The following is a 23,247-nucleotide window of genomic DNA, read 5'->3' on the forward strand; positions in this document are numbered from 1 at the left end:
CCCCCCCCCCCCCCCCCCCGCCGCGCCGCCCGCCCCCCCCCCCCCCCCCAGGAATCGGGCCCCGCTCTTGCTAAAGCCGGCCCTGTTTGCTACAATGATTTTTGGAAATCAGTGAGACCTACGTACCAATTGATGGTTTCTCCAGTTTACAAAACACTTGGAGTCATTCACTTTGAGAGCGATTAATGAGTATTTATTAAAATTATACATTTAACAAAAACAGAAACATTTTTGCTTTTTCCCTTAAAAAAGATGACCACAGCATTATTTTGATTTTCATTCTCTCATTAGCTCCTTCCCCTCGATTAATGTGAGTGTTCTGGTGTTCTGTGTACTGAAGTGTACTGTGTACTGAGGTGTATTGAAGTGCACTGTGGGCTTGAAATAGTACTGCCATGGTCTCCAGTTATCCATGTACAGGCTTTCCCATTCCACTCACCCACTGTACCTTAGCAGTGAATATTATTTCAGTCTTTGGCTTCTTTGCAGAGGCTGCTAAGAAGGGTGCAAGAAATTGAAGAGAAACCATCAAACTAATTTTTACATAGGCCACCATCGAACAGCCAGTAGAGGGAGTACCATCTTTAACCTGAAAATGTACAATTGTGTGACCAGGGCAGGCCTTTCAAAATAGTCTTATTTTTAGTGCTATAATTTCAATTGTTTAAAATGTAACATGATGAAAAGAGAGGTTTTTATAGGAAAGGCTTTGCCTGACATGGTAGACTAGTATATTTAATAAATACGCACTTAGGCCATTTTTAAATGTTCAAAACTCATATTTACTTGATGTTACAGAATATCACATAAAGATATATTTAGACAACTGTTAGTCTCTTATTTACTTGATAGGCTGCAATGTCTTCTTTTAATAAATATATATCCTCTGCTTTGAAGCAACTGTGACTCTTAGTCCTATAGTAACTGCAGTGTTGCCTAGTTCCTTTAGTATTCATACATGGTAACAGTCTGCCCATTGAGTCCTTTGATGCCTTGGATACATATGAATGAACCAGGGATTCACAGAGGATGAAATTCACCCTGCTTAAGAGGGTCAGCATGTTTGCATGAATACTTTGTGCTTAGCACTTTCTAAGAATGTGTATTTTTGCAATATTAACTCTGTTCTTGCCAGATTCTGTGAGCAGGTCCTGCCTCATACCAGGCCTATAATACAGTACAAGGACTTATGTCTCAGGCTCTTTTCCTACTACACTAGTTTCCTTACAAATATGAATGTGTGCCCTTGCTTAATGCATTTATAAAACAGTAGAAAATCATTTGACGTAATTCTCTGTCAGGGAGAAGTTTGATATTCAGATTAAATGAAGTGCAGAGTTTTCTTCAGCTTGCTCAAAATGGAATGTCAGTCGAAGAAACAAAGTCCCTGAGCTCTTGGTTGCAGCTAATATTTCCAATAGTAAAAGAGTTTGGTAAAGTGAGGCTTCCACTGGTACGAGAATCAAAATATTTTTTCTGTACAGTATTTCCCACTTAAACACAAAGGGCCTCATATTCAGATATGCTAGAAACCCTCAGCACTCATTGGTATGTGCTCACCACTCCTGAAAAATCAAGACTTTAATGTTCAAAAGTGACTAATCGTTTTTGGTGCCTCAATTTTTGGCTACCAAAATTGACACCTTAAATGGACTATGAGCATCCATGAGGATAGGTACTCAATACTTTGAAAATGGGGCTGTTCTGGAGTGTCTCAGGGTGGGCGCTCAAAAACGGAGGTCCCAAATCACTAAGGGTATATCTACTCTGCAGCTGAGTGCGAGCTATATAAACAGGATATGTACAGAAATAATAATCCATAACACTTTCCCCTTCCAGATATTTCCCCCCAATCCCTCCATGGCAGTAAGTCTGCCTACAATAGTAATGCTTCCATTTATGCTGTTCCCTAACATTGGCATTCCTCAGGAATTCAAAACCTTAGAGAGATAAGTGCTCATCTGGCAGCTGTACAGAAGGTGCTGCTGAAGTGGCATTTTAGAAACTAGCTGCACTACGGTATATGCCAATTCACAGGCTTTTACAAAAAAAAATCCCAGCATAACACTGGTTTATATAAAGAACAGGAGTACTTGTGGCACCTTAGAGACTAACAAATTTATTAGAGCATAAGCTTTCGTGGGCTACAACCCACTTCTTCGGATGCATATAGAGTGAAACATATATTGAGGAGAAATATATACACACATACAGAGAGTATGAACAGATGGGAGTTGTCTTACCAACTCTGAGAGGCCAATTAAGTAAGAGAAAAAAAACCTTTGAAGTGATAATCAAGATAGCTCAGTACAGACAGTTTGATAAGAAGCAAGTGTGAGAATACTTACAAGGGGAGATAGATTCAATGTTTGTAATGGCTCAGCCATTCCCAGTCCTTATTTAATCCTGAGTTGATTGTGTCTAGTTTGCATATCAATTCCAGCTCAGCAGTCTCTCGTAGGAGTCTGTTTTTGAAGTTTTTCTGTTTTAAAATAGCCACCCGCAAATCTGTCATAGAATGACCAGACAGGTTAAAGTGTTCTCCCACTGGTTTTTGAGTATTATGATTCCTGATGTCAGATTTGTGTCCATTAATTCTTTTGCGTAGAGACTGTCCGGTTTGGCCAATGTACATGGCAGAAGGGCATTGCTGGCACATGATGGCATATATCACATTGGTAGATGTGCAGGTGAACGAGCCTCTGATGGTATGGCTGATGTGATTAGGCCCTATGATGATGTCACTTGAATAGATATGTGGACAGAGTTGACATCGGGCTTTGTTACAAGGATAGGTTCCTGGGTCAGTGGTTTTGTTCAGTGATGTGTGGTTACTGGTGAGTATTTGCTTTAGGTTGGGGGGTTGTCTGTAAGCGAGGACAGGTCTGTCTCCCAAGATCTGTGAGAGTAAAGGATCATCTTTCAGGATAGGTTGTAGATCTCTGATGATGCGCTGGAGAGGTTTTAGTTGGGGGCTGAAGGTGACAGCTAGTGGTGTTCTGTTATTTTCTTTGTTGGCCCTGTCTTTTAGGAGGCGACTTCTGGATACTCGTCTGGCTCTGTCAATCTGTTTTTCACTTCAGCAGGTGGGTATTGTAGTTTTAAGAATGCTTGATAGAGATCTTGTAGGTGTTTGTCTCTATCTGAGGGATTAGAGCAAATGCGGTTATATCTTAGAGCTTGGCTGTAGACAATGGACCGTGTGGTGTGTCCTGGATGGAAGCTGGAGGCATGTAGGTAAGTGTAGCGGTCAGTAGGTTTCCGGTATAGGGTGGTATTTATGTGACCATCTCTTATTAGTACAGTAGTGTCCAGGAAATGGACCGCTTGTGTGGATTGATCTAGGCTGAGGTTGATGGTGGGAGGGAAATTATTGAAATCATGGTGGAATTCCTCAAGGACTTCTTTTCCATGGGTCCAGATGATGAAGATGTCATCAATGTAGCGCAAGTAGAGTAGGGGTGTTAGGGGACGAGAGCTAAGGAAGCGTTGTTCTAAGTCATGTTGGCATACTGTGGGGTCATGCGGGTACCCATAGCAGTGCCGCTGACTTGAAGGTATATATTGTCCCCAAATGTGAAATAGTTGTGGGTGAGGACAAAGTCACAGAGTTCAGCCACCAGGTTAGCTGTGACATTATCGGGGATACTGTTCCTGATAGCTTGTAGTCCATCTTTGTGTGGAATGTTGGTGTAGAGGGCTTCTACGTCCATAGTGGCCAGGATGGTGTTTTCTGGAAGACCACCGATGGATTGTAGTTTCCTCAGGAAGTCAGTGGTGTCTCGAAGATAGCTAGGAGTGCTGGTAGCGTAGGGTCTGAGAAGAGAGTCTACATAACCAGACAAGCCTGATGTTAGGGTGCCAATGCCTGAGATGATGGGGCGTCCAGGATTTCCAGGTTTATGGATCTTGGGTAGCAAATAGAATGTCCCTGGTCGGGGTTCTAGGCATGTGTCTGTACAGATTTGTTCCTGTGCTTTCTCAGGGAGTTTTTTTTAGCAGATGGTGTAGTTTCTTTAGGTAATCCTCAGTGGGATCAGAGGATAGTGGCCTGTAGAATGTGGTGTTAGAGAGCTGTCTAGCAGCCTCTTGGTCATATTCCAATTTATTCATGATGACGACAGCACTCTATATGCATCCGAAGAAGTGGGTTGTAGCCCACGAAAGCTTATGCTCTAATAAATTTGTTAGTCTCTAAGGTGCCACAAGTACTCCTGTTCTTTTTGAGGATACAGACTAACACGGCTGCTACCCTGAAAACTGGTTTATATAAATACTTTGAGTGAAATTTAAAAAAAATAATTTCATTCTAGGAAATAACTGTTCTCTGTTAGCCTCTACATACTCCTCTCTGTATACTCCTCCCTTCTAGTGTTTCTGACAGTGCACAAGATTCTTTTGTGAAGGATCTAGAATATACTTACAATCCATTTCAAACTAATTATTGATGCAGAAGGGCTCAAAAAATCTTGAAACAATGATGTACTGGTTTAAGAAATACTTTTAGTATTACCAGTGGGCACGTAAATAAATAGTGAAGCAATTCTAAAAAAAAAAAAAAAAAAAAAAAAAGGTTGGTTAAAGCATCCCACAAAAGAGAACAAAATGTAAATTTTGTTATTAGTAATCAGTTACTCATTTTCAATTAAACACAAGTTGTAGGTGGACTTCCAAGGTAGTTGTTTCTCTTTTTGTGATCTGTTCTAAAATCTATGTGTAGCAACCCTCATCCTGGTTAACAGCAGAACTTGAACTCTAGACCTTCAGCACTAAAGGACAAACCTCTATCATTTGACCTAAAGGACTAGCCCTGTGAAATAATGTCCTCTATAATCTGGAAAGAATGTTAATTATGTCAGTTGAAATTGTATCAGGTCCTAAATCTATTACCTGGGAGAAATAGCTGGCAGCTATCCTCTGTTGATCAGTCACAAAAGGGAATGTGTACACAGGCTAAACAGTTAGGTGTATTCTATGCAGTACTTCAATGTCTGTACTTGTAGCAGAAGTGTATTTTGTCTTTCAGCTAATAGTGCCCCTGTTGATGGTCACTTTGGCACTGTGGTGATTTTTCTTCTAGTGACTTGGCCCTCTGGATGGGTGATTGTCACTGTGTTATGTCCACACTTTCTAGGTCATAACTGTCCAACTGAAAGTCTCAAAATGTCTTCAATACAAACAAAGTTCTTCTGTCCTCTGTGGGCATGGTTCTCATGGCACTTGCTTCAAAAGTAGGTTTTCTCTGCTGATACATGATTCTCAGATTTATGCCTATTAGCAAAGTAGAGCACAAACAAATCTGAGCAAGAAACCTGTATTTCCCTTCATGGTCAAGGCAGCCTCAGACATTTGTACCAATATCAGTGATCTCACTGAGCATGTGAATTTCATTCAATATTACATCATCAGTGTTAGTGGTAAAATAATGGTGCATTTTAAGTAACGCTGAATTACAGTGGAAATCCTTTACTCATTACATCTACATGAAAACCAAATGAACTTATTGTACTATTAAAATAAATGCTGAAGACATTAATAGAGTAATGATTAAACTGCTATTTTAAAGTGTTACCGTTACTAGCCATGTTCCATACAGGGACACAGAGAAGATATTGCTTTACCTACAGGATATAACATCCCTTCACCATTAGTAAGCTTGGTGGGAAATGAAGATCCTCCCATTCACCAACACAGACAAATATTGTATATAAAAATGGTCGGTTACATTGGTAGTTACAACCATCCTGTTAATTCCTCTCCAGACCCTCAGGCCAGCCTTATGTGTAGTGCTATAATCATGGGGCAAAGGAGTCTGTTACTTTTTGATGGGGAGAAGCATGACATTTCTGAGGATGTGCTGGCTGCCTGAACCTCCCATTGAAGGCAAGATTGGGGGCAACTTTTGCCTCTGAAAGCCCCGCCTTCCCTTTCATATGGATTTACCACCAGTAGAGACTCTGTAGAAGCCTGGGTAAATTTGTCAGGGGCATTGGGCCAAAAACTGGGTAGGAACCCGGGGTAAGCCTGCACATATCCACAGTGCATCACATTTCACAGAAGACCTGGTGTCAGGTATTTTGGCAGGATGTTAGTATTTGTAGTTGCACTGATGTAAACATTTCTAGAGTCAGGAGCCTCTCCTTAACGACTCATTCTTCAAATACCTGCAGATGTTAAAATATTAATGTGATAGCCTCCATTTCACAGTGGAGGAGACAGGCAAAGTGGTGAAATAGTGTTAGAGATTTAAGAACCAGCAATAGTCCTAAAACCACTTTCCTATCCAGTTTCTTGTACAGCAATCAGGCTGGCTCTCCTCCTGACTCATCTCCTACCATACAGAGGATTTATTGTGGCAATTCTTGACTTTGAGATCAATGACAGAAGATTATTACAAAGTGTTTTGTTTAAAAAGTTTACTTTTCTCATGCCACCTAGTTTTAAAAGCCCTCCTCACACAGCAAAATCAAAGCCAATTCATTAGCACACTGAAAGGCGCCTTGAGTGCCAATTTGCTGCCAGGTTCAACTTTCAACTCCCAGCTGTGTCAGCATTAGAGCTGTTCACAATTAAATGTATGGTGGGGAGAAGTGGTATTTTCCTCTCCACTGAATTCATTCTCAAAATTGGCTGAACAACTTTTACTTCCATTTTTTTAAAAATCACACTTCGACAGAGACCAGGCCTTGAAATTTCAACTCAAAGTGAAAGATTTAGGAAGACATAAGCAACTGAAGAAAGATTAGGACCAAATCTCTTAGGCAACCTTAATTATAACCAGTAGTATGAGTGCAATGTATATGGGGCCAGATTTTCCAAAACCAGGGCCCATTATCCCAGAGACACTTCCTTCCCCCACAGAAAATTCCCAGGGGCAAGGATACCACAGACCCCTGAAACCAGAGTCTAACTACAACTGTCTGAATAATCAGTTTTTCAGTTCTCTAGCAATACTGGAAGTTTTGGGGAATTTTCAGCAAATTGAAAAGTTGAAAAAATGGTGTTTTGGGTTGAATCAAATGTTTTGATCCCACCCGAAATCCAATATGTTGTTTAATTTCGACCATTTGTAAAGGGTTTTTGATTTTTAAAATAAAATTGAAGGAAATTTTGAAACAAAAAGTTGTTTTGAACTGAAAAAAAATGAAATTTTTCATTTTGAAAATGTTGAAATAAAATATTGTGACCATTTAAAAAAATTGGCTGGTAAACAGCTTTATGAAACTGACAGAAATTTGCAAAACATTTAGGTGTCACTGGATGCCCATTTTTACTGAAAAAGTTTTGTAAAAATTTTTGGCCAGCCCTACCTTTAACCTCATCCACAAATACTCAGCCCCTCCCTCCCATCTTTGATCTCCTCTGTCACTCCCTATGCCAGTAGCTTCAAAAAAGCTACATCATCCCCATGGCTGAATTAGCTTCAGTGCCCTGCATGGGGGACAAAGAGCAGGTAGTAGGGGATCTTGACCGAGTTGTGGCTTAGCAGCAGGTGCATGTAATCTAATATGTCAACGGGGCAGTCTGCAGTGACAGCCGGTACAAAGAAGACAGTTCTGAGGGATAAGTTTCTATATTTCACCTATATTCCTTTTTTTTCTTTACTCTAAATACACTGAAACATCAGACACACTCTGCTGATGTTTCTCTGGTTTTGTCTACAGGGTTATATGACCTTATCTCAATCAACTGATGTCCACTCAATAATTTAAAACACTATTGACTTGCCAACATCATTTATAATGCAAAACTATTTTGGGTCACCCAACCCTGTCTCAGCCAACTGGACAGTATTTGTCAAGCCAAGGATTCAGTCAATGATATAAAATGAATGGCAATGAGAGTTTCATAGTACCCTGATCCATCACTTTTTTGTTTATGCTACTTACTGGGTTTACTTTTTCTATTTCTTTTATAGTCTTCCTTCCCTTTCCCCATTTTAAAGCATATTGGTCGTTATGGAAACATTTGTCATTGGCATGGGTTGAGCTTAGTCACAGCCGCATGGGCAGAATAAAGTCGGCTTATGTAATAGTTGAACATTTGTACAAAGGTTTGGGAAATATAAGAGTTTGTATGATGGCTATACCTGTGTGTGTTTGCATATGTACATAAATATACACAATTCATGGTGATGTGGTATAAAGATTTTATCGGCATGAGTTTGTAATGGCCATATTACTCGAGTTTCAGGAACTTATGAGTGAGTTATACAGGTTATCCCAAAAGAGAATCCTTAAAAACCTTTATAGCACATCGAACTGATGTGGGTTCTGTAAATGTCATATATTTTGCAGCAAATCCATATGAGAAATGTATTAGAGACTTTAAAAAAAATACTGGGTCTGTATTGACTGTAAAGAATTAGAGGCTTTGACTCATAGGTCCTTTTATACCCCAAAGAGATGCCCCCAAATGGACACTTATGCCTGTGCGGGTGTTAGACTCACAAACCAGGGTGTTTATCCAGGAACATTTTGTTAATGTTAATGTACATTTGTAAGAATCATAGATGATACAGCCCACTGCTGGAGTGTTGCAAGGAGCTGAAAACTCCTCAGCAAATACCCCCTGTTCACCAGAGATCTGCTGCAGACTGTTACAAGATAGACTATTTATTTATTTGTATTATGGTAGTGCCTTTGAACTCCAATCATAGATCAGGACCCCATTGTGCTAGGTACTGTAGAAACACAGAATGAAAAGAACTTACAGTCCAAGTTTAAAGAGACAGAATGGTGGAAATACAGTTGTATTATTTTACTCAGTTCTGTGTAAAACAAACACTGGGGAGGGGGATCTAATAGGCTGTACTTATACTAAAATGTACATAATCACTTTTGAGCACTACCGGGCATTCTATTAATTTCAGCTGAGCTCTTTTCAGGAACATATCTTTGCAAGTTTGTAGTCAAGAAAATGGCAAGTTGGTAAAGAACTAGCTTTTTCATTGTCTTCTAATTTTGTGGGTACTGTATCTATTGCCTTGCTTATTCCTTCTGTAATGCCCTGAAACAGGAAATGTTTTTCACCAGGATTTGCTTGTTGCATCAAATTTCCTATAATCTAAGTCTTGTTTCTGTGCTTTGGGATGAACTGACTAGGTTGATTTTTTTTTATTTACCAAATAATGGCATATCCTCAATCCTCTCTGATATTTCTGTTCTAAGATGACTGCTAGATGGAGTGCTAAATGAGAAGTTTAGATGTTCAGACCTCATTTTCCCTCTACCTATTCCCCATAATGCTCCTTGAACCTGCAATAGTATAAATGACGGCAGTAAAAATGTTCAATTTGAGTGTATTCTGGTTAGAATTTTGTGACCATATTTATGGCAGGGATTGTGTCTTATTACATGTTTGTTAAACACCAAGGATAAATTTCACCCCTGTGTTCCTCTTACAAACTTAAGTGAGACTTAACTGATGCTTAAGCCTTGTGTGAAGGCCTTGTGATGATCCCCACACTGAACTTCTGGGGTAACAGGCGTGATGTATAATAACATTGTGATAACAGAGGAGCAATTGCTCATTTTAGATGAGCACAGATTAAGTAAATTAAGCCAAACATGAATGAAATTTTGGAAGGCTGCTTTACTATAAAAAGGACCTCAGATTGGGTGTGCCCTTAATGAAGAAGCAAAATTGAGGAAGATCTGGCTTCTAATAAACCATGTGAAATTTCATTAAATGAGTAAAAAAGATAGAAAAACAATATATTGATCACTAATTCAATTAAGAAAAATTGCACTGCTTGAATTCATAATACAAGCACACATTGCATCATGTGTTTAGCAGTACGTCCATGTTTCAGAGACAGTTACATAGGGTCAAATCTTGTTCCTTGTGTTTGGCCCAAGTAAATTGCTCATGAGCGGAGGGCTTCCACTGAGGCTGTGGAATGGGGATGGAATTTTCCATGCAGGCCACAAGCTGTGGGGAAGAAATTTCAAGGCTGCAGTAACCTATGCAACTGCTGTGCCCTCGGATATAGGGATTTTGGCTGTGGATTCATGACTATCGTGATCTACCTCCCACTGACCGCAGCTGTCATCACCCCAAGTCCAGAGCTTTCCTGCATACTAGGTGGGATGGAAATACCTATGAACATAGACCCATGCTGCATGGGAGTGAAGACCTCTTGCACAGGCTCTCCACTACACAGTCAAAATGCTGTCCTTCTGCACCAGTTGTGAGGATCCCCTCAAAAGATCAGATATGGATAAATATAAATTGTGTGAATGCAAATAGGCATATTAAAAGAAAATCCTTTAAGACTTCATTAAAAATCTGCCCTTGACTACAGACTGGCTAAATGCCCAGGCAGATGGTGACGTATAAAATTACACCATGAACAACTACAGCTAAAAATGTGTTATTTCCTAGGTAACTATAAATGTGAACATGAAGATAAATACAATAAAAAAGAATATTTAATCATAGATCTACAAAATCACCTCTAGCTTTAACTGAAAAATGTGTGCAGTTATTTTTCTGACAGTCTTTTTGTCAGAAAACCAGTAACTGTGTTTTACAAAACTTCACCCAAGATTGTAGTCTTATTGTTCCATCTCAGGTGGGGGAAAAATTAAGAGAGATTGTCGGGTTCCATTTGGAATTAATGAGTGAGATTTCCAGAAGTGCCTCAGTGATTTAGGAGCAGCATGACTTAAGGATGTTATGTTTCTACTTAGCACACAGCAGTTGCACTTAAATTGTTCTTTCTAATGATAAGGACTCATTTCTGCTTTGAGAGAGATCTAATGGGAAATAAACCAGGACACTTTTAATTGCCTTAATTGCATATGAGATTTGAACTGATAATATTGGGAATATTTGCTCATGGTTGGCCTTGATGAATGATAGATGGGCAGAGATCCAACAGAACATCCCAGGCTTCCCTCTCAATTGAGTTTTCTCTCAGATGTTGTGGTTAAGTCAATTTTTTTCTTCAATTAATTAGGCTCGTGAGTCATAAAGATTGGTCATCAGATACTGCACCAGCCAGATATGAGTGGTCCCATACCAGAAAAATCTTATCTCTGACTCTTCAGGAATTAACAAACTCTGCCTCTAGCAGGGCCACCCAGAGGAGGGGCAAGTGGGACAATTTGTCCCGGGCCCCGCAGGGGCCCACATGAGAGTTTTTCGGGGCCCCCAGAGCGGGGTCCTTCACTTGCTCCAGGGGCCCTGGAAAACTCTCGCGGGGCCCGGGCCCCCAGAGCTTCTTCCACTCCAGGTCTTTGGTGGCAATTCGGCAGCGGGGGGTCCTTCCGCTCCGGGACCCACCACCAAAGTGCCGGGTCTTCAGGCCTGGTCCCCTGAATCCTCTGGGCGGCCCTGGTCTCTAGGTATATTTAAATTTTCTTTTTCTCTGAACAGTTCTTGAGTGAGATTAGGAAATTTACTAGCTATCCTCTCAGCTAATGAGTTGTATAATCAATAAATCAGACTGGTTGTTTTCTGTCTCACTTTCACAGCTTTTCTTCAAAACTTCTAAAATCCAGGCCCAATTCTTACTGTTGTTGCAGACTTTCTCTTTCTTTTAATTTGTACATTATGGCATTTTACAGATACTTTGCTTCTGCTTCTTTCTTGCTTGCTTTGAGTCTTTTCTATCTGATTACATTTTCCTTTCTCTTTTCTGATGTTTCTCTTGATGTTTCTCGTGGCATTTGCTTTCTCTGCTGATTACATGAGTTGTTTTTTCCACACTGTTTGCCACAGCATCTTTCAGATCCTTGGTGGAAATTACGGGCAGGATTTTCAGAAGTTCTGCGCATTGGCCTAACTCCCATTGAGCTCAGTGGGAACAGAGTCAGGACAACATTGAGTGCTTTTGAAAATGGCACTCTACAAATGACTTTGGCACTTTTAGAAATTTCCTTCAGTTTCCCCCAAGTCATTTTCAGAAAAGGTGCCACTGAAGTATTTCTGTTCCTCAGCTTGATTCCACTGAGGAGCAAGGCAGCAGTTTCTTCTTTAATATTATTGGAGCCTTTGGGACATGCTTGCCAGTACACTTCAGCCACTCTGGTTATGCAGAGCAGCCATAAACCTGGCATAACTGGCTGCTTGCATTGGGTTTACAGCTGCTTTGCATCACCCAGCAGCACAAGGGAACAGGAACATATTGGCCATACATTTTGAAATCATATGTCTAATTTTGTTACTGTTTTTATTTCTTCCAGCCATGAGAAAATGTGGATGCTGAGTGAAATTTAGAGGCCCAGCTGGTGTAAATTAGGGCAGCTTCATTGACTTAATTGGAACTCTGCCAATTTACACTAGTTTAGGATCTGGTCCAGACTGACTTGTCTGTGATAATGTAATCCCAGGGAACCTCTCCTTTCAACAGCTGTTCAATCTGTCTGCATCATGTGCCTCCTTCACCACAGTTTCATTAGTATTGTAGTAATAAACATTGTAGTGCTGGTGTCATTGTTTTCGTTAATATAAAATGTCAAGAAGAATTCTTGCAGAACAGCAAATTTATTTAATTAATTCTTCTCCCCAGAGCAAAAACATGGCTCCTTCCTTCCTATAGAATCATAGAAAGTCTTCCAGAGTCAAGGGGAAAAGAGAGAGAAAGCACCAATTAAAAGAGAATTTAGGAAAGTCTTGCCCCTCACGGGCCCCTGTCCTCAGCTGGTGTAATAAGGCATAGTTCCAGTAACTTCAGTGGTACTATGCCAATTAAGTCAGCCGAGGATCTGGCCCATTGTTCTTAGCTAAGGCCTGGTCCACACTAACCCCCCGCTTCGAACTAAGTTAATAGTGTAGCTGAATTCGAAGTACCTTAGTTCGAACTTACCGCGGGTCCAGACGCGGCAGGCAGGCTCCCCCGTTGATGCCGCGTACTCCTCTCGCCGAGCTGGAGTACCAGTGTCAACGGTGAGCACTTCCGGGATTGATCCGGGATCAATTTATCGCGTCTAGACAAGACGCGATAAATCGATCCCAGAAGATCGATTGCTTACCACCGGACCTGGAGGTAAGTGTAGACCTACCCTAAGATGGTCTTAGGTAAAGTTGCTTGTCTGAGGAGTTGCCGTGGCAACTGCTGAGTTTCGCCCATGTCACTGTGTGTCGTGTAGCATGGTGTAAAATATAGGAAATGCAAAAATGGCAGAATTCAAGATTTTCACATTCTAGTTTAAATGATCTGATTTCAAGGAAAAAACTACTAAATGTGTTGATGTAGGTATTTTGTTTTGTTGAAAAACAGGACCATTTTTGTGGGAACACTCAGAAATGCTCCTGTTTTGAACAAAAGCCTCAACTAAAACTCAGAATATGACTTCACTCATTTTGGAGTGGGGGCGGGGAGGGGGGAGATGTCATTGCCACAGTCTATTGCTGTATTAATTCTGTACATAATTACTGCATGTTAAGGTACTGCAATTGACAATGTGTTGATGGATTGCTGTGCCCAGGCAAAGCCCCACTAACTTCCATAGGGCTACACATATGTGCAGCAGTCTGCCTGCTCATTGTAAATTTCAGGACTGGGGCCTGATATTGGAATCATGAACCATTTAACTTCTGAATACCACATAATAGACTAAATTAAAATTCATTCTTGCAATATGCTGATTTTTTGCAATAGTATAATTGTTCTTTTACCAACAATTGCTGAGAGAATTTTTGGTTGTTGCTTTTCTTGTTTCAGTGCTTTTAAAAGGAGGAGAAATCAGTACATTTGTAGGATTTATTAAATCTGGATACTGTAATGTTTACAGAGAAACTGAGGCACTTGTGAAATTACCATTGGGGAAAATGGTAAGCTCATTTATGTCTTGGAAAATAAGCATTTCATTTGTTTCTTAGGGTCTGCTTCTGCAAACCTTACTCTTGTTGACAGGGAATTTCTAGTACAGTCCCCAGAGGAATCTGTTCTTGGCCTACAGTTATTGAGTATCTTTATCAATGCTCTGGAAGAAAATGCAAAAGCATTGCTGGTAAAATTTATAGATGACAAAAAAAATCAGTGGAGTGGGAAGTTATGTTGCAGACAGGTCAGTTGTATAGACTAACCTGGATCTCTTGGTAACATGGGCTTATTTGAACATATGTTTTAACACAGCCAAATGCAAGGTCATACATCTAGGAACAAAGAATGTAGGTTACACTTATATGTTGGAGGACTACACCCTAGAATGCTGTGACTCTGAAGAAGTCTTATGGATCATGGTAGATAACCAATTGAACATGACCTTCCAGTGCAATATTATAGCTAAGAAGGTGAATATGATCCTTGGATCCAGGGGAATACTGAGTAGGAGAAGGGAGGTGATATTACCTATGTATATGGCATTTGATCATTACTGGAGTCCAGTTTTGGTGTCTAGACTTCAAAAAGGATGTTGACAAAATGAAAAGAGTTCAGAAAAGAGCTACAAGAATGATTTGAAGTCTGGAAAATATACCTTCTAGTGAGGGGATAAAGATGCTTGATCTATTTAATCTAAGAGATGGTTAAGAAGTAACTTGTTTGCTGTCTACAAGTACAACATGGGGAAGAGATTTCTGATAGTTGATGGCTCTGTAATCAAGCAGAAAAAGATCTAATGGTTGAAAGTTGAAGTTAGACAAATACAGATTAGAAGTAAGACAGAGGAATGACTTATCTGGGGTTTGTGGAGACTATTACTTGAAGTCTTTAACTCAAGACTGGATATCTTTATAAAAGATATAGTATAGCTCAACCAGCAGATGTGGGCTTGCTGCAGAAATTACTGGGTGAAGTTCTTTGCCCTGTGTTAGATATAAGGCCAGACTAGATGATCATAGTGATCCCTTCTGGCCCTAAAATCTGTGACTTTAAGCACTTACTCAGTGGGACTATGTACATGAGTAAGAACAGATCAACATAGGGTTGCAGAATCAGACCATTAATTGTTTGGGCTTTAAACAGTACCATAAGTAGAAAGCAATAAATTAGCTCTTGCTGAAAGATAATGTTGTCAGTAATACAGCTTTTCGGTATTTGGGGTACAAAGTAAGGTGCTTTGGATCCAAAAGGAGTAAGGTAGAAGCTGCAATTACCAAAAGAGGAAGGAGCTACTCAACATGAGAAAGGATATTACAATCTGGCTAAAAAGCAAAACTAGCAAGATTTTAATCAGTGACCATTTGTACTCTGCTTTGAGCAGGTCATATGGTTAAATTTTAGAGGAAAATAAGAACATAGACTACTTTCACTTATGATTGAAATTTGGAACAAAATCAGCTTTTTGCATTTTCTCATGCTCTGATGCAGAAAAATAACTAGACTCCTACATTTTCATAGAAAAGCATCATTGTGGGCAGGCAAAATCATTTTAAATGGAACAGCCAAAGTTTCCACAAGCTATCATGAAATTAATATTCACCACTGCTCTTGTCATTTGGGTAAACTGCAAATTCCATTTTAATTTGCCAGTTTAGTGAATTGAAATATAATCTACATATGTTTTCAGAGTGTAGTAGCCGTGTTGGTCCCAGGATATTAGAGACAAGGTGGGTGAGGTAATATCTTTTGTTGGACCAACTTCTGTGGGTGAAAGAGACACATTTTTGAACTTACACACAGCTCCTCTTTGGGTGACCTGAAGAAGAGCTCTGTGTAGTTTGAAATCTTGTCTCTTTCATCCACAGAAGTTGGTCCAATAAATCTATTACCTCACCCACCTTGTCTCTCCTATATTTTATATTTAAAATGCGTATAAAATGTATTAGTTCAGCTATGCTGTAATGTTATGTGGTATACTGAACATATTCATGTTTCCCAACCAGGTTAAGCAAACCAGACAGGTTCTTGTGGGTCAGCTCCATGAGAAACAGTCCTTTGGAGAAGTGAGCATTCTTCTTCAGACCCCTTTCACATGTAGAGTCATAACCGCGACAGATGTTAAATTGGGCATAATTGATGCCAGTGCTATACTAGGTAAGTATTAAGGGATCCTTTATTTTTTGGGGGGGCGGCATTTATTATCATCAATCAATGAGTCAAGTAATAATGGATGAACCTCAAAAAGATTTGAATGGCTTTCAGTTCAGATATAAACATCCAAAATGTGGGTGCCCATCCAAATCTTAAGTGAACCATTTAATTGAATTTCCCCCTCACTCCCTGCTTTGCCAAGATTTTTTGGTGACTGTCAGGCCATGCAAACCATGCAATATGCCTCCAAGCCTTTCACACTCAAAACATGCTCCTGGTTTCTTGCTTCTCCCCACAAATAACCCCCTTAATTTCTTTCATGGAGTTGGTCGGACTATATGACATCATATTCTTATCATATGACATCATAGGCGGGTTTTTTTATGGAAATATGATAAACTGTATAATAAAAATATGACAATGGAAGAAAAGCCATTTGTTGACATTAAGAGAAGGGTATTTTAGTGCCCATGCAGTTCTTAAAAGTGTTTCCTTTACTATTGCACTGATATCACTTGATAAGATAGTTATTTTTTCCTATACTAATTATGTCAGTTGATGCAGGACAAATGCACACTGGGCTGTTTTATATAAAATCAACACTTCACACGTGAAAGTGCTTGTTCCAAGCATATATTAAAGCCATCTTTGCCATCCGTCAGACTCAAACTCTAAAGAGCTGTACAAGGATTTTAGCGCTGTGCAGATTTCTAATCTTAGTCCACATTAAGATCACTTGAAACTATCTCCTGTAAAGATGTTGTCATGGTGTGCATAATTAGCTAAATATTCCCTAGGCTGCATTGAGTTTTTTGGACTATATTCTTTGTTTTACCACAACATGCTAAAGAATATGGTTTCTTTTAATTTCATGAACTGGGTTTTATGGGTGTTTTTAGGCATTTTAGCTGGACATCTGAAAATAAACTACAAAAGGTTAAAACAACTTTATTGCAATGATATGTTAACCATATGTGAATGTCTAATTAAGAAGACCAATATCGAAGGGCATTTTTTCTCTTAAAATGTGCTGGGTTTTTGGTGTTTAGGCAGTAGGTGTATTGTCACTGAAATCATAATCATCTCACTCTTACTTATGCTATCTTGTGCTCCCCAGTTTGTTCATTGTATCGACTTATCGTACGTTGTCTTATACTTAGATTGTAAGCTCTTTGGAGCTGGGACAGTCTTTTCATCACATATGTATTCAGTGCCCAGCAAAATGGGGCCCTGATACTTGATTAAGGCACTATCAGAATACAAATAATAAATAAGAACAGTGGGTTTGAAACAGAGTTTTAAATGGGTCTGCCTATAATATTATAGATCATGTGTGAGTCTGAGTACTGACTCAGTAGCTTCTTTAGAGAATCTGAGTGTCCTCATGAATATGCTGTCCAGTGAGAAACCCCTTGGGGACAAACAGGAAGTGAGCCTCGATTTCATATCTCAGTATGCTCTGTGGGAAAAGCAGGTGATCGAGGCAGTTACTTCACTATGACTCACTATACTTAGAGTATGTCTACACAACAAGAGTGGTTCGTGAACTATTTTAGCTGTGAGCTAGCTTGAATTCAGGTAGTGCGGGTAACAATGAAGCCAGTGCAGTGTAGTCTAACAGAACAGATGAGCTGAGAACATACCCAGGGTCATGCTGGTCTTGCACTATCTGTACTGAAGCCTACGCTGCCCTGTCTTCATTGCTGTTGTTACCTGCACTGGATTCAAGGTAGCTTGATGAGACTAACCCAAGTAGCACCTTTTGCTGTGTAGCCGCACACTTAGGATGAAACTCACGCTTGTGCAGAGGGCCAATATAAGACCTATGCACTACTGAAGATTTACTTAAGTTCTCAGAACAGGTGAAATGTGTTTGGATATAAGAAGTCTGTACATTTTGACACACACACAAAAATACATGGAGTAACTCAACTCTGCCAATCCAAATATCACACCCATTTTGAACTAAAACCCAAATTAATGAGAGAAAAAGTAGCATCGACAGGTCCCTGAATCTGATGTGAGACCAGTAATTTGGAGAGTGCACTAAGGCCAATAGTCCATTCTCAGATTCTGTGATCCAAAAAAGCCTTGAAACTCTTGTTTTCAACAAAAGGTAATATTTTACACTGGAGATGCTGTAACTGTTGCTACTCACAAGATAATTATTTTGAAAGTGGGCCCAATTCTTCTTTCATTTATGCTGCTTTTACAACAGTGTAACTACACCATCTTCAACGGAGTCCATTCTAGTTTACTTCTGTAAAACTGGGAGAAGAATCAGACCCATCGTGCTTAGTTTTTAAGTGTTAAGAACAAATCTTGCATTCAGACATGCATGACTTTACTAGGAGGTCTGTGTGTGCATCTGAGAATATAACATGATCCTACAATTTTATTGGTTATTGGGGTTCTCTGCTTGGCTTCTCTTCTGTGACCTGCCTACCAATCTCCCCCTTCTCTGTTCCTTTTTCTGGCCTGGCTTTGACATAGCAAAATGTGTAAGGGACAATCTACTGGAAGTTACTGGGATCTGGGACCCTTCCCCTTTGTAGGGTTCCACAGCTTGAGCTTCAGCCCAAACCCAAATGTCTATACCACAATTTTATTGCCCCTCAACCTGAGCCTTGTAATCCCAAATCAGCTGACCCAGGCCAGACGCGGCTGTTTCCTTTCAGTGTAGATATACTCTTAGGCATCTAAAGTTGTATTAAAAGTGCCTATCTTTCAGCAGTCATGTTTGAAAATGTAGATCTCTCTGCCTGCCTAATTTTTATATATATTTTCTCTGATTATCTAATATCTCCTGTTTATATCCAGCACTTTCAAGTATTGGGTCCCGGTATTTATCAAATAATGCATGGGCGAACTCTTGTTTGTTAATTGTTCATAGTTGTATGCTCTCATTTAATTATTCATTTAAAATGGACCCATGTTCTATTGCTAACCTGGTGAACATTCAGATGTGTAAATAGCTGATATCGGAAAGCAAGAAACTGTGTAAGGATGAACATGCATGACCATAGCCCCTTGTCATTCTACATTATGGGAATAAGGAATCTATATTTAAACTTGTCATCACATATGACTGATATTTTAAACAGGTTGTTTTGCATCCTAATTTCAGGACTCCAGACAGATCTGCTCAAAATCATTGTGTTCTTCACATTAATAATGTATGAACCTCAAGAGGTTTGGTTCACACAAACAGCTGTAGCAGTTGTTCTATAATCTCACTGGATCTCACAAGCTATGTATGATTTGAGTCAAGTGTTTGGTTCTTGGATGGGAGACTCAAGGAACTTGTAGTTGCTGGAAGAAGTGTTGTTCCTAATTTGATAGGTGGCACTGTTCCCTTGGAATCTGTATTGAACCAGTGTGTCAACAAAAAGCTGTGAATAACTGTGCAGCTGGAGGTGCCATCTCATTACATCAAATAAGACGTGTCACCAAACTCCTGACCACTTGTGATTAGTAGTGATCCCAAGATAATTTTTGTAAGATGATGGTTGTTAACCCAGCGGCCCTGCCAAATTCCAATGCAGGTAATTACATTCTGCCTGCTTAAATTCCCCTTGCAGATTCAATTGGAAACAGTTTTCTTTCTTCACCTCTTTTCCTAAATTACTGTTGTAAATCTCAGAGGTTGCTATATTTCAGTGATAGGTGAAGATAACCCTACAAATCCTTTATTTGTCCCAGTGGGTGCCATGTGAGAGTACTAAATACATGTATAAATTAGTATGACAACTACCTCAGAATTCAAAGCAAACAAAAATTAGCAAACTACTGTAGAAGTCCAAAACATTATTATTATCAATTATTATTCAATGCGTTTATGACGAACCCATCAACATGGAATAGGAACACCTGGATGCTTTATCTGAATTTATCTGTATCTCTTCAGTCAGGAAATCATGTGAAATCTTGCTAAAACAGTTTCTGGCAAGATTTCCAGTATTTCCTAGGTTCAACAAGGACATACGTACCCCAAGAATAGCCTAACCTGCAATATTTTGGTTTCATCCATTCTGGCCAAAGCCCGGCAAATACAAAAGTACATTGAACAAAAAATTAAAAATGTTAATGAACATTTTCAAGGCTCAGGAAAGTTTCAGTTTGAAGTTTCTGCAAAGATTTGGGTCGCTTCTAACTTTCTCTGAGATAATTAATCCATATGAGTTTTCTTTTCTTTCAATGAAAATCTCAGTCTGCCAGCAAGGATGATTTTTTAGATACTTCCTAAAAAATACTTTCTCCTTCCCACATCCTGTGCAAATTCATGTTTTGGTAAGTAGAAATGTTTGAGGATTTTAATAACAATACAATAAGAGATAAAAAGGAAAATGTTCTCCAACTTGTCATCACTGTAGCATCATCTAAATATCTATGGCCAGTTAGGCCATCAAGTTTGAGAATTTAGGTATTGTAGATCCTTACAGAAGGTATGTCTAGCCGCAAGTGCGGTGTACTGTATTGTAGTGTAGCCTGAGTTAGCTGACTTGGGCTCACAGGGCTCAGGCTGTGGGGCTAAAATTTGCAGTGTAGATGTTTGGGCTTAGGCAGGAGCCTGGGCTCTGGGACCTTTCCCCTTTGCAAGGTCCCACAGCTTGAGCTTCAGCCCAAGCCCAAATGTCTCTACTGCAATTTTATTGCCCCTCAACCTGAGCCTTGTAATCCCAAATCAGCTGACCCAGGCCAGCCATGGCTGTTTCCTTTCAGTGTAGACATACTCTTAGGCATCTAAAGTTGTATTAAAAGTGCCTATCTTTCAGCAGTCATGTTTGAAAATGTTGATCTCTTTGCCTGCCTCTTTTATATATATGTTTTCTATGATTATCTAATATCTCCTGTTTATATCCATCACTTTCAATGATCGGATCCCACTACTTATCAAATAATGCATGGGCAAACTCTTGTTTATTAATTGTTCATAGTTGTATGCTCTCATTTAATTATTCATTTAAAATGGACCCATGTTCTACTGCTAACCTGGTGAACATTCAGATGTGTAAATAGCTGATATCGGAAAGCAAGAAACTGTGTAAGGATGAACATGCATGACCATAACCTCTTGTCATTCTACATTATGGGAATAAGGAATCTATATTTAAACTTGTCTTCACTTTTTAATTTCAGACATGATAGTTTCATGGCATGCCCCTTTAATATAATGTGTGCTGAATTTAAAGGATTGGAAAGCTACCATAACTGGAACAGTGTCTGAAATATGCAGGCAATATGCAAACTGAAGGATATCTTGTAGCTAAGATGGTGACAATTGCAAGGGCAGTCAAAATAAGACACTTTTGTCATGGCCTATAACAAAGAAAACTCCTTTGGATCCTTTGAACATCCCTGAAGGGGCACATAACCCCCAAAAGTATTAGAGATGAAGTAGAGCCATAGTCCCTTCCTGTGGAGCATGTTGGGTGCTCTTGGGAGAGCAGGATGCACCAGCATACATCAACCACTCTGTGCACCAGAGAGCAGGCAGGATTGTGGTTCTCTAAAACTTAGTCTCTCTCAAACTCTTTCTGAGGCAGTACGACAGCCCCAACTCAGGATTGTGTCTAAAGGGCATATTTCGTTTTGCAGTTTATGGAACTAGATCAAACGCTGAATGGTTGTTAGCTCTATGGTTGACCGGGGTATCAGAGCTGGTCCTCCTGACAACTAGTGAGTCCCAGAGAAGTGAAAATCCTAAATCCTAAGAGTTCCTCTTATCAGAGAATACTAAATCCTAGATTAACACTAATTCTGTTTTGTTCCACATTGTCATAATGGGTGTATCCATTCTTGCAGTAGGGCCCGATTCTTTTCCCATTTAAATGGATGGGATTTTTGGCATTGACTTCACTCAGAAGTGGGGTCAGGTCCCTAATGGGTACCTGGAAAGTTGTATGAATAGAAGCAGATGATAATCTCCTTTTGTGATGGTTACAGGTTCCTGCAGGCCAGTCAGCTCAAATACAATATGGTCTTGGATTAAATCTCACATAGAAAATTCAGATCTACACATGGCCAGACTTGCAGCTCGCTCTATCAGAGGATCATTAGCTTCTTCAGCAAGCTAGCAAGGAATAGGATGTTGCTGTGATCCTTTCTTCAGTGTGCTGACCTGGAGACAGAAGGTGAAGTCCTGGCCCCATTGAAGTCAGTGGAAGTTTTGCCATTGGCTTCAGTGGGGCAATATTTCACTCAGAATCCTCAGCAGACACTACTGAAGAGCCTGGCTGGTACCAGAATGGTTGAATTCTCATTTGTGAAAAATAACAAGTCTTTAATCTGTGACTTAGGTCTGGTCTATACTACCCGCCTGAATCGGCGGGTAGAAATCGACCTCTCGGGGATCGATTTATCGAGTCCCGTCGGGACGCGACAATCGATCCCCGAATCGGCGCTCTGACTCCACCAGCGGAGGTGGTAGTAAGCGCCGCCGACAAAAAGCCGCAGAAGTCGATTTTGCCGCCGTCCTCACAACGGGGTAAGTCGGCTGCAATACGTCGAATTCAGCTACGCTATTCACGTAGCTGAATTTGCGTATCTTAAATCGACTCCCCGCTGTAGTGTAGATGTACCCTTAGAGAAGCAGGTTATCTTGAATTAGATAGTAGCCCCACCCGCTTGGTGTAATGTAAAGAGCTAAACTGTATATGTTAAAAATGAGTGTTTATTTGTCTAAAATAAAAAGAATGATCTTTTCTTAAATCAAAGGTAACCAATTTTTTCTAGTTCTCATGTGTAATTTACAGAGCATTGAATGACAACTTTACAATCAATTCAATTTGTCTAATTATTACCAAAGGTCCCAGTGAAGTAATAAACAGGAAGCCTTTCCTTATGCTAATTTACATACTCCAGAAACTTCCAAGATATGTGGTTTTATTTTGTATATAGTTATTGCTTCTTGGAGAGAATAAAAAGACCTGATTTAAAGTAATAAAAGTATGGTATAAGAAACATTTATTATAATGGAATACTGATGCATTATATTTATATATAGGGTTCACCTTCCCCCAATTGTGGTAAATTATGTCAGATTAATGGCTTGGTATTTTTTATAATAAAAAGAATTACCAACTCTTCAAATAAAAATAATCTGTGTTTATTCTGCAGAGAATAATGACCCATTATTTTTACTTATGGGGCTACTTGTGTAAGTTGGGGAGAACCATGTGTAGTAATAAGGGACTATTATTTCCTTCATAAAAAACTGAATTACCAATACTTAAATCAAAGATAATCTGTTTTTCTCCAGCATGTAATAAAAGAACTTTAACTCAGCATGGGCAAAAATATATTTTCAACCTCTGCTAACA

General features: G+C 39.6%; 1 protein-coding gene across 1 annotated transcript in view; it reads left to right on the top strand.

Annotated features, from left to right (window-relative positions):
• Nucleotides 1-23,247, top strand: part of CNBD1 (cyclic nucleotide binding domain containing 1) — a 291,357-nt gene that overhangs the window by 211,795 nt on the left and 56,315 nt on the right. The window contains exons 8-9 of the mRNA XM_034759583.1: nt 13,673-13,782; nt 15,778-15,928. Of these exons, the coding sequence (XP_034615474.1) occupies nt 13,673-13,782; nt 15,778-15,928 (261 nt within the window). The remainder of the gene's footprint in view (nt 1-13,672; nt 13,783-15,777; nt 15,929-23,247) is intronic.

This window comes from Trachemys scripta, chromosome 2 (genome assembly GCF_013100865.1).
Source record: "Trachemys scripta elegans isolate TJP31775 chromosome 2, CAS_Tse_1.0, whole genome shotgun sequence".
NCBI classification, from domain to species: domain Eukaryota; kingdom Metazoa; phylum Chordata; order Testudines; family Emydidae; genus Trachemys; species Trachemys scripta.